This window comes from Carassius gibelio, chromosome A13 (genome assembly GCF_023724105.1).
Source record: "Carassius gibelio isolate Cgi1373 ecotype wild population from Czech Republic chromosome A13, carGib1.2-hapl.c, whole genome shotgun sequence".
Lineage (NCBI taxonomy): Eukaryota > Metazoa > Chordata > Actinopteri > Cypriniformes > Cyprinidae > Carassius > Carassius gibelio.
The window spans coordinates 14,215,316-14,231,163 of NC_068383.1; the positions used below are offsets into that span (position 1 = coordinate 14,215,316).

Consider the following 15,848-nt stretch of genomic DNA (forward strand, 5'->3'; position numbering starts at 1 on the left):
AAAAACATTAGACGGAACAATATATGTGCCTAAATATAGCTTTTTTAGACTGTCAGGAACCACATGAAAAAAGTACGTACAAATGTACAAGAATAGTTGAACTGGTTGTTTGAACCGGTTCTTTGAAACGAACTGTTCAAAAGAACCGATTTTGTGGAAATGATTCAGACACGAATTCACAATTCACCTACAGAAAAACCACAGAACACAACACAGCCCCCGGAAACAGCAGCCCTTCGTGCAGCACGATTGGTGAATTTTCAGAGTGGCGTCATATACCCGCGCTTTGTTTGGAACGTCAGCTTGTTGGCGGGATTCAGGCTTCGGGAAGAGACAGACAGCAACTGTTTTGAGATGTTAGTTTGTTATTAAATGAGAGTTACATATAATGAATATTTAGTTAAAGACACCTGATATTATTGTAACATACGTATTTCATGTTAAATGCGCACGAGGACATTAGTGACAGAAAGCAAATGATGTTACTTAAACTATGAACTATGTTAGCTAGTTAACCTAGCATTATACAAGTTCAGGAACTATAGTTACTGTTTATGAGAGCTGTAACGTTACTGCTGTGTCTGTGTGTATTTATTGATTGTCAACTACTTTGTCTTATTTTTATAATCGCTGTAGGTCTGTCAGTGCTTTTCTATGTGTCTGGTCTTAAAGTCTCACATTGTCCAGTTTTAGTAAACGTATTGTTAAAACTCTGTGTCTAGAATTGCAATGCAGTTTCCAGGCAGAAGAAAGAAGCTGATCGGCAGCTCTCAGAATGATCTGTATGATCACTGTCTTCAGTTCTATGGACAGCCTCCCCTGGAGAACATCTCTCTCGCTGAGTTTGAAACCTTTGCAGTGGAGAGGTTGAAATGTGAGTCATCTGCATGCCTCAGGTGTTTTTAAGAGCCTTTGAATTAAACATTTTTTTATGTTTCAATTATATATTTGTGTGTATACTTATGATTTGCATTTTTTTCAAGTGCTCAAGACTGTGGAAAACATTGGGGTAAGCTATGTGAAAAACTCTGATCAGTACAGCAAGAAATTGGAAGCTGAATTTTCAAGTCTGAACTTCCCACTCAAGACAGAATTGGTGAGAACATTTTCTTCATATATACTGTTTTTTTTTTTCTCATGCTGCACATTGACTACGTTCATTTTGTTAATGAATCATTTTGTTGAATCATAGAAGAAAAAAATCTTCAGAACATGCAATTGTCTATAATGAAACAAACTATCCTATGTACACAACACACATACACAACTTAAGAAAAGAGGATGGATGTTTCATTTTACTATATTTTGCTCATAAGTCTTAGAATATTTAAGACTAAGAGTTGTCTTTATGCTTTCAAACTCTTTAAATGAGTACACTCGCTTTATGTTATACAGTAACTCTTTTTGTTTTTCCTCAAACAATCTGCTCTAATCACCCAGGGTGACCGGAAGGTTCAGGGAGGAATATCTGAATATGAGAAACGAAGAAAAGACCATATCTCCCATTTTATTCTTCGCTTGGCGTATTGCCAGACGTAAGTGTTAGTCATGTGTAAATCAGGATGGACTGTTTGGTTTGGTCAATTATCTTTTTCTATGAATCTTTTTTTTTTTTTGAGCTATGAATATTCATTTATGTAACATTTATAATCGAAGTTGAAACTAAACCGTTTGCAGAACTACATGCAGTCATATTCTTTTGAATATATATGTTAAGGTTAATTTATTGGTAAATTTTGAAATGTAAGGTATAAATGAAACCATATACTTTTATGTCTTTTTAGGGAGGACCTGAGACGATGGTTTATCCAACAGGAAATGGATCTTTTCCGTTACCGATTTGGTGAACTTACTCCAAAGCACAAGACCGACTTTTTGCATAAAAATAATTTGAAGTACGAGACGGTGAGACTGCTTTACATATTAATTGAATTTTTGAAACCTCCCACAACTCACTTTCTTTTGATTTTATCAGAAAAATCTGTGTATTGTTTTAGTTTACAAAAAAAAAAAAAAAAAAAACTGATAAAACTAACTGTCTATTTTCATAGAACTATTTACAGACACAATATGGAAAAGTGATTTCTCATCTGTAGGTGTTATTTTCTGTCCAAATCAGATTCAAAACTCTTGGCCAGCTTCCCAATATATTGCTGGCCAGTCACTTTGTCTAATGTTTTGTAACTAAAACATGCTTGCTAAATTTTCATTTCACTTTTTATTTCTTACTTGAAAGATACTATTTATACAGGTCTGGGCCAGTGGAAGAGTGTGTTTTCATGTACAGTCCTGTAGGGGGCAGTTCTACATTAAAACATTGTTCATCTCTCAGTTCAAATCTTTCAGTTCCACTCTCTTAACAATCCTAATATGATTTCAGAACTATGCCTGAATGCTTATGTTTTCTAGCCATAAATAAATGCTAATGCCATTATGCTACGGCATAAAGGTTAAACAATATATTTTGTCATAACCTTTTTACATGATAATTTAAATCTGCTGTTTTTCTTCCAATGTGCTCTCTGAATTGTGGTGCTAAATGCCTTTGTCTTCTCCAAATATTGTCCTTGCTTTAGCTCTTCTAGTTCAAACTAAATGTCAGCTGTGCAATTTTTTCCCTTTCATTTTAAAGGTAAGTGCAGAGGAAAAGACGAGCCTAAAAGACAAGCTCATCACCTCCAGTTATGGATTAAGTGGAATCACAGTGGAAGAATATGACTTCTATAAAGTAAGTTAATGGTAACATCTCCATTATAAAAATGATACTGAGTTCTCAAAAGCTATGTAATGCTGCATCTTGGTAACTTAACTCTGTAACTTAGTATCTTGTAAAAATATAAGACGGCATGTTAGAAAGGTTCATTTTAAATCATTACATTTATTTTAAAACACGTTAAAGTTTATATTCCATATTCCATGGCTTATAAGTGCTTGTCAAAACTAGAATGAGGTTTTATTAGAATTTATTTATTAACCCATCTGTCAATCATTTAAAATAAGCATAAGCTGTAACACTTCGACATTATGAATGTACAGTTGATTTAAAAATTACCAATAAAGTGTTTTCTGTGTTAAAGGTCCCATTTCAGGATGCCCTGGATTTAGTGCGCACAAGGAAAGTCTACTTGCTGGCTGGAAATGCCTACATTCCCCACCATGAAATTGTCACGATTGTCCTTAATGACTTCCGAACAAGACTGTCCAAAGCACTTGCGGTAAGTAACAAAATTGGAGCCCCATCACACAACAATCGGTGTTCACCACTAGAGATTCATTTGTAAGTGACGAGATGGATATTTTAAAAGAAGCCTGTGCTATGTTACTTTGAAAGAAGGCATTATTAGAAGGGATTTTACATTTGGTTTTGATTGAGAGTGGTTTCGGATTCACTCCGAGTTCAAAGATACAAAACTACCCACATTTACCTTGTATTCCTTCAATAAAACTCAAAGGGTTTCTATTTTGAAGGGTTCATGGGGGTTGTTGTAAGCTGCAGAAGCAGAGCTTGTAGTTAACAGTTAGAGTTGATGGGGGGGGTGCGTTAAGGCGGTCTTGGAAGTCTAGAGAGGTAATGCAATCGAGAGGTTATAGCAGTCATGTGATTGCCGTTTTTTTTTCTCTAAGTGTAGAAGAGTGGGTGTAAGAGATGATAGTTTGGAGAGGCTTAACGTACAGTGCTTGATGGCACACACTGAGAAGTCATGGGTCATTTCCACCTTCAGACGGAGATTAAAAGGTGACTAGACGATGGAGGAGGTCATAGGGAGGGTTGTTGGTCAGGAAATCAAAAGCAGCTTTTCTGTTAGCTCCTGCCGAGATTGCTGTAACCCACCATGGAGGCATCTTGGTTTTTTTCCCCAACCCTGCCAAATGGCAGCAAAATGTGCTTCCCTGCAATAGGCTATTATCCTTTGAAAGACGTCACATGTGTTTGTATTCCTACCATTGAGTTTCTCCCCTTGCATCATGTTTAGAATGCATGTTAATGTGATGTGTGTCAGGATATTTCCAGCAGACCGCACGCTGAGGGCTTTTCATGCTCGAGCTTTGCTGATTCCTTGTTGTCTTTTGTGCAGCAGCACAAGCACAAATATTCAAGTATACAGGGCCAGATAGGTTCTAATATTTTGAAAATAGTTAGGCACAATGTACCGGATATGCTATATTGAAGAAATGTATTACAGTACATTTATATACACAGACTTATTGGGTCTGTAAGTTTTTTTTTTGTTTGTTTTTTTTTTTTATTTTATTTTTTTTTAGAAATAATTAGATTTAATAATTTTAAATCTCAAGAATGCATTAAGCTGACCAAAAGTAAGCCATTTATAATGTTATAATATATAAAAAATTAATGCCGTACTTTTTTCATCAAGGTTTTTGTTAGCATGAGTTCATCTGTTATTTTATTAAGGGTTACATATAAAATGACACTCTAAATATAAAGTGCAGTTTAAATATATCATTTATCTGCAGAACGGTGTGGTGGCTGTTAAAGTAATAGCTGCCTGTTTGTCATCTTCACTCCATTAATATCTGAGATTCAAATGTGAATGTCTGATGGTAAACAGTGTAGCAGCAGCAGGTTTAATTGCTGCTATAACTGGAGAAATGAAAATGTGTGCAGGATATAGGGAACAATAATACATTTGGGCAGCTTTGTGAACTCCGATTACTTAACAACATTAGTCTGCCCAGCTTGGGTTTAATTGGGCATTTTAATTGAAACTGGGGAGCGGTTGTGTTCGGTTGATCGCTGGTAAGTGGAGAAGAGACAGGCTTTGTGCATTTAGTGCTGGCATGTAGTCTGCATTCATTTCCTTGTGCTTCTGGGATTGAGCGTTCTTTGTGCTAGTTGAAGATGTTTTTTAGGAAATGTGTTTTGTGCCATGCTGTTTCTGAGTTTTGTGTCGCACCTGAATCTTGGGCATGAAGAAGTGTCATAGATGGATGATGCAAAATTAAGAAAGTCTCATCTCAGCATGGTAAATTATCTTTCAGCTTGGCAGATTTTTCTCTTTTCGTCATCTACATGCCATCTCGTCAAGGCCGGCCATCATAGTGAGTCTGCCAGGCATTTGGACAGCTGGTGCTAGGGGTTTTATTTCAGCAGCATGTTCTCTGAGAAAAGTCATTCAGATTATTATTTGGTAAGTTCTTATCTGACCGCAGTGGAGAACAGACACTGCTAGTCAACGGTCTCGCTCGTGCCAGTATATTGCAACTGTATAAGCCTCCACAATAATACATGCTGGCTAATGAAAGCATATGCTGCCTGCCTGTTGTTTTTCATTCAGGATGGCCACGCTGAAAGAAAATTTAAATCTGTCAATCTTCATATTCCCGTCAACTCCATAAATCAGGCTTGGAATGAGTCTTTTGTGATACTCCGAATCACTTCCAGTGAGATTGTCTAAAATCAGCTGCTTGGTTTTAAATCTTTAGTTTAACTCTAAATGTCCATTTTAGTAGAGCTTCCACTGACCAGAAATTGGTTGAAACCAGCTTGTACTGCATTGCCATTGAAAAATGTACATTAATTTATTTTGCACACCCATTTTAATGCTTTTAAAACATAAAAGTCCCCCCCCCCCCACACTTTTTGTGCTGTTGAATTTTTTTTTTTTTTTTGAGGGGTGGGTAATTTCCACTGATTTGTCACCGAGATCATCTTATTTAGCTGGCTTACATACTGATAAAAATCAGTTTAACATACTGATACTCATGACACATGATGGTCTTATATCTAGTGCCATATACATTTTTTTTTTTATAGAAGTACAGTGTTCAGCTGATGAAAATGTTTTCCAAAAAAAAAAAAAAAACTTTCAGTATACAAAAAATCCATAAAAAAAAAATGACCTGGTCCAGGACCTTTATACAGTGCATGCCATTGTAAAGAATGTAAGTCCATCCCTCACAGCCTCGTTTCATTTGTGTTCAATTCAATATGGTGTCTCACCTGATTAAGGTCTATAAATAGATCTACAGATGATGATGATCTTTTGCAATTTTAGTGCTCATACCCCATGTTTCATTGGCGGCCTGACAAACCTTCTGAAACTTAGTTTCTTTGGAAAGTTTCAAAGGTTCTCCTGGCAGGCAAGCTCAACTTGCAAATTATGATTTAAAAGCCTTGTGTCCTGTTCAGTTTTTAAAAGAGCGGTCACCAGCCAGCAGAATGTGGTGAAATACAAAGGTAGTTATTTAGAGTTAATTGTGTCCATGACGAACAAACAGAACATCTGACATGGGGATACGTTCTTAATCAGAGCTGAGCTGCAGCTTATGGTCCGACATTTAAAGCTCTATTTCCATCAAAGTCGATGTAATTCCCTCTCCTTGTTCAAAAGTCATCATGAATGAAGCGGCTCACTCTGCAAATATTCAAAACTTTTTGAAAATAAGACCTCTGGTATAATCAGACTGTCCATTGGTGGAAATTATTATTAGCCTGAGCCTTATAAAGCGTGTTAAAGACTACACCATCTCACTAATTCTTTCTCTGTCATATTGGTAATGAGGGTTGGTTTAAAGCTTCAGTGTTCTTGACTTTCACACTGTTCCTAGGATTCTTTTTTTTTTTTGCTAGTCAGATCAGTAGTTCGGGTTTTAAGAAGTTCAAATGATTTATTAGGTCATTTTTCCAAAAAAGTACAATTTAACTGTAGATGGAAAGAAATTAATATATAGCCACACTTTTGCTGGATAACAGTGGTATACTCTGATTTGTCATTTTAAACCTATCCAGATGCTTCTAAGGTATTAGAAGTCTTTCAAGTATACCAGCCATATATAATATTATCATGGTGATATTTACATTAGCATAGTTTTCAATAACAATGTTCACTTTATCACAAAAAACCAAATGTTTAAGTCTGTATCATATAAAAAGATACATACATGCTTAATAAATGTATGATGTAGTGACTTTTCAATAGTGGCCGCTCCATCAACATCCTGCTATATCAGCTAGCCATTCATATTGTTAAGGTTTGCTTTAAAAATTTTGAAAATTTTGGAATTCTGAAAATGTGAAAATTTAATTGGTAAGTTATATATTTTTACTCTGGATGTTTTATAGATTTAATCACCAGCCAAGTTTGCTGACTTAATCATGTCAGTGTTTTTTTTTCTCTCATTTAGCAGAGCCAGTCCTACTTATGAATCTAAAAATATCATAAGTGCCCTCTCTGTGTAGTTTTAGATATTTGAAAGTTAGGTTAGATTTTGTGTTCATTCGAGAGTTATTACCATAATTAATCTGACATAAAACAATACATATTTAATTAACTCTGTTTAAATACTTTAGAAAGGAAGTTCTAAAACATTTTTTCTCATTCGGGCTCTCATGTAGGTTGCTATGTCTGCTGTATACAGTACACTACCATTTAAAAGTTTGAGGTCCGTAAGATTTGTTTAAAGAACATATAAATTTAAATCTTACTGACTCCGTAATTTACTTGAATGGTAGTGTTTAAGGAAATAAATGAGATCTTTCATGATCTTATATTCTCATATGGCACACCCCTTGATTGAATTTTGACTGCAATAGGCTTCAGCGAGTTTATTGTGCTGCTTTGTGTTTTTAAGCCTCAACATGCTTACGAGTGCCTTTTTCATATCAGCCATAAATGCTAATAAATAATCCATCATCAGTTCAATCGTAGATCCAAATAAACCAGATCATTGAACATCTCTAATAATTGTATTTATTGTAACACAGTAATGTTATCCCTTTAATACCTGTGCTCTATTGAAGTAATAAGATTTTAAAAGGCCTCCAAAGATTCTGTTTAATTTTGTAAAAGTGTTTCTTTTTTATCACCAGGTTGTGAAATATTACCTTGTCGCTAGGCATCACACACTTTTTGAAAGTATAGCTTAATCTAATTGAGTGTCACCTAGGTAGAGTAGAAAAACACAAGCACTTCCACTCTGCCTGCCAGCGAATTGAAGCTGTCAATCCAGAGCCCAATTTTATCCATTTAGCTATAGCTGGCTAGTGCTGTGGAGGTGTCGATGGATGGATGGACACATGCTGAAGAACATGGCAATTGGAATCTCTCAGTCTTGCTGGGTCCTTCCGTAACTGAAAAGCCATCTTGAACAGGTGAAGATTTACTTTCCCTTGTCCTCTTGGGTGATTAACGAGCAAGCACGGCTGTTGTGTGTCCAGACGAAGGACTGATGTATTTCTCACTTCATTATCAGATCAATGCGGAGGGACTATGAAAACAGCTTAAATCAACAAAGCATGGGGATTGGCTCAGATATATATATATATTTTTTTGTTTTTTGTTTGAAAGTGTTTATGCATCAACGAGGAATGAGTATCTGTTTCACTCTGAATAGTCCAATATTAACTGTATCTTAATTAAGTCAAGTATTTGAATAAAATTCCCTCATGGAAATTATCAGTTGGCTTACAAATGAACTATATATGCAGCAATGTGCTTGTGCATTAAGCAGTAAATTATAACAGGGTTGTTAATGGATGGATAAATGCACTTTAATGATTTTGAATCGAACCTTCAGTGCAAATCAGCATCTGTTGTACTGTGCACAGATATGTAATTATGCATGCTCAAAAGACATTGCTGGACTACATAGAGTGCAAATATAAAGTGAATGTTACCTGTAATTTTTTTAAGTACTGCGGTGAAAGCGGTTATTAAAAAATAAATATAATTTAATCATAAAGTTACTATTGTTTTGCATTAACAAGTGAAGTTAATCATAATATTACGTTTATTTCTTGGTGATGCATATTTGATAGTAAAGCACTGAGCTTGAGTTGGGAAGCATACAAAGCGTACTTTTATTAATAACAGTAATGTGCAAAATCAATTTTTTTTTGGAAAATTCATGTACACTTCTTATTAAATGTACGGTACTTTTTCTAAAGTATTATACTGAATTGATCAACTTCAGTGCTCTTTACTTGTATACTTGAATCAGTCGCAAATTGAACACGTTTGTGCTTTACAAGACACTTTGTGACTTTTCTTACTTTATACACATGAAAAGTGCAAAACTTACAACTGACAACATTTGATTTCTTGATTTGTATACTATAATAGTGATTTTATAATAACAAAATATAAAGCAAACAAGTGGAAATTAATGACTAATAAGTAGGTCTGCACAATTAATCAAATTTCTAATCGCAGTTACAGTTATGGATGCCACAATTATGTAATCGTTGAAATAAAGTGGAAATTAATCATTCAAAGACCACTTATGTTATTCTGCGTGCCTAAGATGCATTTTTTTTCTTTCTACATGTTATCATAAGGGTTTTTCCATTATTTTAATTTTAGTTTTAGTGTAACATTATAAAACCATTCATATTTGTACTTTCTTATAGACCTAATTTAAAGAAGAAACCAATCCGATTTGCTTAATACTATAGAAAAGCACAACGTTTTTCAGTTAGTGTGTTTTCACCTTGTTTATTTCATATAATCATCAATGTAAATTGTGATAATAGTAATTAATAATCTGTTATTAATCACAATTACAATTTCAAGGGAATAATCGACAATTATGTCATAATCGTGCAGCCCTACTAATAAGCCAATAAGTGCTCGTCTCCTCCCATATATTGGTTATAGTAGTAATGATGTCTTTATAGATTTTATTTTAAATAAGTGTTTGTTTACCACAAACTAGACTATATTTTGGTCATCCCATTAAAATGACACTTAAATTGTATAATTTTAGAGCTTTAAAGTGCTGGAAATAGTTGAAAAACTTGAAAGTCATTGAAAAGTGTTTGAATTTCTCCTTCAATAGGTTGTACAAACCCTGAAATAATGTAAAAACCTTTTGACTATTTCTGAAAACACAATTTTTATAATTAGCGTTATAACTTCTTGTTTTCTGACATACGTCAACGCTGTTTTGATCTGTTTATTTTCTGCTCAGAATTCTGAGCATAATTGGAATTCTTAGATCTCACAGCAACCTTATTATTTATTCTGCAGTGAATTCAAGCACGTTTCACTGGATCTCGCAGTGCTGTGCAATAACTGGTTCCCGAGAGTTTCTCATGTACAGCAGAAATGGCAGGACTTATGAGTTTGGTTTACAAAATTTAGTTGCGCCGGCAGAAGAAATGGTCGCAAAATGCAACCATTTTGTAGCAATCTGGTAGCAGGTTTAAAGGCAGGTTAGGTAAAAAATTTATAAACAACTTTCTTCCAAATTCGTTTAAACTTTCTATATATATAGTAATGCATAATTAAAATGTAAGTACTCTGATAAAAAGAGTATAAAAATCGAGTGACTCTAGACCGTTTAATCTGTATTAAACACAGCTCATTATTTCCATTCGGGACGAAACATAGGATTGGCTTAGGCGACTGTCACTCTCTCGCAACCATGGCAACCACACTTTTGCCACACATGACCTGCCCACTTGCGCGCGTACATTTGATTTGAGGAATTCAAGAGGCACGGATCCTAGGAATACCAAAACAATTGTAGAGAAACAGCAAGCAAAATTCACAGTACCAGCCTATGCAGTTAGTGAAGGCAAACCAGGCAAAAAAAGGAAGACAGTAACAGTACAAGAAAAGGCAATGAACAAAAAGTCTTTGGATAAACAAAGAAATAAAACATGAGTTAATATCGGCGTGGCTTTGCAGCGATGCGAGAACTGAGGGAACTCAAGGGGCTGAAAAGTGACTCCTTGATGGCTTTATTTCTGCTGGACAGGTAAATCTTTATTTTTGTATTTTGATCATACATATTTTTTTGTTTATTTTTTCATGAAGCATGTGTCATTAGCACACTTAGCTGCATAATATAGCTAACATAACATTACTTAGCGAGCTGTAGTAGAGACGATAAATAATCTATAGGCCTAGCTCAAGATGATAGCTATAGCGTGGCTTTGGAAGGAGCCCAGAAGGGAGGGGGTGGAGTGAATGGAAATAATGAGCTGTCTTTAAAACAGTCGTGAGAGGTCTACAGACACTCGATTTTTATACTTTCTTTTTCAGAGTACTTACATTTTAATTATGTATTGATATATAAATAAAGTTTAAACAAATTTGGAAAAAAAGTTTTTTATATATTTTTTACCTACCCTGCCTTTAAATAGCTTGTGCCATTTCTTGATGGTTTGTGCAGCATTTGTAATTTTTTTTTGGCTTTGTTTTGTGTAGTTGTAACAAAACATCTTTCTGCTATATATATAGTCAAAACAGTGCATCCTCTTACAAAATGTATTTCCACTGCAGGTAAAAAGGTTAAAAAACGTTCTCTGTCCATCTGGTGTACTGGCCAAAAAACATTAATGGAAACTAGAAAGGTTTTCATTGTAATGCAATGACATCTAACTGGAGAGGCAGCATTTATATCAGTGTGGTGAGAATGTGTAGTTAAAAACACATCCGCTTCTATATTTTTAATTGTCTTTGAGTCTCATTCTATATGTTCTACCCACAAGTTTGCAGTCCAGTGATCTCGTGCTGTTGATTTATGAATGTGTAATGCCAGGCTGGAGATCTCTCCCACTCTTTGCTGTACCAAATGTCCTGATGAATGCTAGTGGAGAGAGATGACCTCCTTGTGGGATCCAGATAACAAGATTGATTCGGGTTCTTTGTCGGCAAGTCTTGCCTGGGATGTAATGATGTGAGCACTCCATGCATTTATCAAAGCTCCACTTGTAGTCTTGTCTTCAGTGTCTCCCCTCTTGCTTAAATGCAGAACAGGGAGCGTTTTAAGTTGTTTCCTGTCTTTAGGGAAGATGAGAGCCTTCGGGCATGTTTTGTACGAACAGTTCCAGAGTACAGAAGCATTAATCATTTTATAAATATTTCTGGCATAGCACACAGGTTTCATGCCACGGATATTATGAGAAACATATTGACGATTAACAGGATTTTTATTTGTTTGATTTGATTTTATTCATTGTTCTGCCTGTACAGTAGCTGCAAAATATTTATGAAATAGAGTAATTGAGAAAGCATGATGCATGGAAATTTGCAAAATAGTTTAGTAATGAAGGTAAAGATTTATAATGTGCAATTGGAAATGTCAAACAGGTGAATGTTCAGGAAGAGACCAATATACAGAATAATGAGTTTTGAATTATGAAAGGAGCTCTTTATTAGATGTTAATGATTTCGTGTGAATTGTGAATTGATTTTCTTATAGACTGGACTAACTTTTAATTTATTGCATGGATTTTATACTGCTAATTCCTCTATTTTAGCCTTGAGGATGTTAATGTGACACATTATGGATCGTTAAAGAACTGGAAAGTGGCAGCAAAAGTACAGCATCAGGTCTTTCTCTTTTGTGGAGGTGAAATCTTTCCAAGAAAAAGGCTTCACACACTGTGCTCCTCTCAACACCGCCCACTTGTGAAACGCGGTTGTCGCTTCAATTTTCCAATTTTCCTCTCACAAAAAGCTAGGGCTTCTGAAAGGCACTTGAATATAAATATTTTAGGCTTGTAATTATTTGAGGGGGAAGCATTGATGTTTAAATATTAAAGGCTTCATCTCTTAGTATGCTGTGACAGTATTTAAAGGGGCTCTCAAACTGTCCTATTGCACAAAGTCTCAGACGTCTGTTACAGCATCAGATTATAGCTCAAGTATGGACGGGTAATTGTATTTTCAGCTGTTTTATTAGCATCTTTTTTCTGGTTTGATATTAGATCTACATGCTTGACATTCTTCACACTTCAGTCGAACACTTTAGGATAAATTTGCAGATTGTTGATGTAATTTAGTTTATTTCTTTTTCACTCATAGTGATGGATTCACCCTAGGAGATAGCTTTAAGAATTGTGTATTACATTTCTCTCTATTGTTTCAGAATAGCTCATAGAAATGTTCTTATAGATTAAATGAATGTTTACCAAAACTGATGTTGAATACGTTTTGGTTGTGTCATGTTGCACCATTGTGCAAACTCTGAATTTTCAGATGAATGATTTTAATTTCCAAAAAGCAACCACCGTGATAAATATACTATTAATATTAGAATTATAGAAATATAAGACACATTTTTTACTATATAATGGGACCTTTTCTTATTTATTTTAAGTATATCTTATGTTAATAATAAGTACAAAGTCCGCTATTATTTCAATTATCCTCAGCATCTAATTGTTACTTGTATTGTCATGTGTGCATTTTGGCAGTAAAGGGCATACAGCAAGTCTTCTAAATGATTTTAGATTTATTAAAAATTTTTTTACCTTTGTGCCACATTTTTTGCCATGGTGTTAAACACTACTATTACTTTTTGCAATTTTATAGACCCTCTATAAAACCCCCATTAAAAAACTAAAACAGCTGCTGGAAACTTGGATATATGAGGTAACCTCATTTTAAAAATGTGATTTCAGGACCAGGAAAAATCCATGTGCATTTAACTTTTTTTTTTTTTTTTTTTTCAAGCTATAAAATATTTTATCAGGTAAAAATCCTTAATACTTAAGTTATACCAGTACCCTGGTACTCGACTAACTTCACAAACATTCCTCACTCCCTGTTGTGACTTTTTCCCATTTTTCCTAGAAATTACTTCTAAATCATCATGAATGTACTGCTTCTCTAACATTATATATATATATAAATACACTTTATATGAATGCTGGATTTTCTTCTGCTGCAGTGCCAGCAAGCACGTTGATGTTTATGTCTGTTACACTCAACATCAGTATTACTCCAAATATATTTTTCTGCACTTTATTTTCTACTAAACTTGCATTGTCCTCATTGTCTGTTGCTCTTTGCAGTCGTATCTGTATTGTACCAATGACTAGAGAATACCCAAGACATGTCACTCGTATAGTTTTGAATGGGGAAATATGCCACGCTCAATATGGCTGTTCAATCACAGGAAGCCCCGCCCTCTGAATGAAAGAGCCAATAGCTAATCTGTAAAGGCATCTCGTCACTGCAGCTTTCGTTAGAAGCGTCCCGGTTGCTGTAGAAACAGCGTTCTGAGACGTGCTCTTATGCACACTGGGTGATCTTGCCTGAGAAATAAGCTTTTTATAATGCTATTTGAGCAAAAGTAACAACATTTATGACAAAGTTGTTGTCAGATTTCTTTGGTGATTTCAAATATGAGATTTAATCCTAGCTTAGTGAACTGTTTTGGAGAATTTGATGTTTCCCCATTCAAAGAGATGCACTTGGATGCTCGAGAGGCATTTCAAAGATGGCCACTGAGTGACATGACTTGTCTTAAAGAGACTTCCATATCTAGTGTTTATTTACATTTTAGTAGTTTATTTAATGTAGTTTAATCCGTGTTGTTTTGTCCAGTCTTGCAGTCTGGTGTTGTTTTATATGAACTGCGGTCCTGAAAGAAAGTTGTTTCGATTAGCTGTGTACACACTGTGTATGCTTGAAATGACAATGAAGCCACTCTGATTCTGAGTCTAAATCACGAACAGCTATAAACGTCATGGGGCCTTTGAATATTGTTATAGACGGTAGGGGGCCTTGGAGTCAAAAAGGCTGAGAACCACTGCTCTGACTTCCTAGAATTCAGCCTGTCTGTTGTCTGCTTCTGTTTTTTCATAAAGTGAACATGTCACATAGGCATCATGGGAAATGTAAAATTGACTTCCAGTGAGACGTAACCTTCGAGTTTGCTCTCAGTCTGTTCATCCCTCAAGTACCTCTGTTCGCACATTGAGTGAAGGCCACTAAACTGCACAGTAGAAGAAGAGTGGAATAGGATCACTGTTTGCTTTTCATATCACACTGAATACATTTAAGGACAGAAGATGATGATGCTAGATAAACGCATTAACTCGCCTCAGTACAAACTCTACAGTACATGGCAGTGTGTACAAAATACAGACCCAGCACATATTCTACAAGTTTAGTAGAGTGAGATTGACATGAATTTAAAAAAGGGAAAATAAAATGTCCATACTAAGTAATATAAATGATATTAAAGTATCAAATATTACCTGTATTACAGTGTATGATGTAGCTGTCCATCAGTGTAAACAATGTGCAAAGTAATTAAACCAAAAACTACACGATTTATAAAGTTATTGGCTTCTAAAGTAGTCGACTCTGAATCACTGAAACGAGTCGTTATAGATTTCAAATCTTTTGCCCATCTCTATGTACGTCACTAGGAACACTTTGCATAATAAACTCTGCCTACCGTCTTCAGAGAAACAAATCTCTGACCTGCCCCAAAGAATGAAGATCAGAAGAACCAATGGTTAAAATTCATTTTTACCACAATACCAGAGCAGTACAACAAATCCCTTTTGTTGTGTTCACAACATTTCACTGATGACTGCTTTTCTAATCTCGGTGAGTACAGCGGGATTTTCAAAGCATTTGGCCATAAAAGAGGGTTTATTACCAACTTTATTTGGACCAACAAGCATCTCCGAATCACAACCTGCAAGTATGATTATGAAGTTATGTGTTTGTTTTCTCCCGAGCGTCTTATGTGTGCTGTCTGCAGCCTGTCTGCGCTGATCTTGCGCTGAAGTGTAACTCCGTGAATACTCAACGAAGAGACATGAGAGAAAGTTTGACATGTCTACTTTAAAACTAAACAAGTGCTGCTGAATATTCTGTGATAAAGTAATCCATATGAAAACAACACGATGTCTGTTTTTCATGTCTCCCTTCATTATATCTAATGTGACCATGCCCCCGCGCTGAACGCGCTATTCAGATTCAAACTGGAGCGCGCGGCTTGAATACACCCACACAAAAGAAAAAGCAGCGAGACTGTTCAAGTGTTTTATTTGAGAGGAATAAGACATAAATCACCCCAAAAAGATGCTAACGCATTGTTTACCGTGAAGTTGTGTGCGGAACAACCAATCAAAA

The 15,848-nt window shown here is 35.3% G+C and overlaps 1 protein-coding gene across 2 annotated transcripts in view; it reads left to right on the top strand.

The window, feature by feature from the left end:
* The first annotated feature begins 206 nt into the window (after window positions 1-206).
* Window positions 207-15,848, top strand: part of LOC128026247 (DNA primase large subunit) — a 55,326-nt gene continuing 39,684 nt past the window's right edge. For both annotated transcript variants that reach the window (XM_052613121.1, XM_052613122.1), the window contains exons 1-7: window positions 207-356; window positions 723-874; window positions 984-1,096; window positions 1,441-1,535; window positions 1,785-1,905; window positions 2,633-2,728; window positions 3,078-3,215. In XM_052613121.1, the coding sequence (XP_052469081.1) occupies window positions 730-874; window positions 984-1,096; window positions 1,441-1,535; window positions 1,785-1,905; window positions 2,633-2,728; window positions 3,078-3,215 (708 nt within the window). In that variant the 5' untranslated portion in view covers window positions 207-356; window positions 723-729. The remainder of the gene's footprint in view (window positions 357-722; window positions 875-983; window positions 1,097-1,440; window positions 1,536-1,784; window positions 1,906-2,632; window positions 2,729-3,077; window positions 3,216-15,848) is intronic.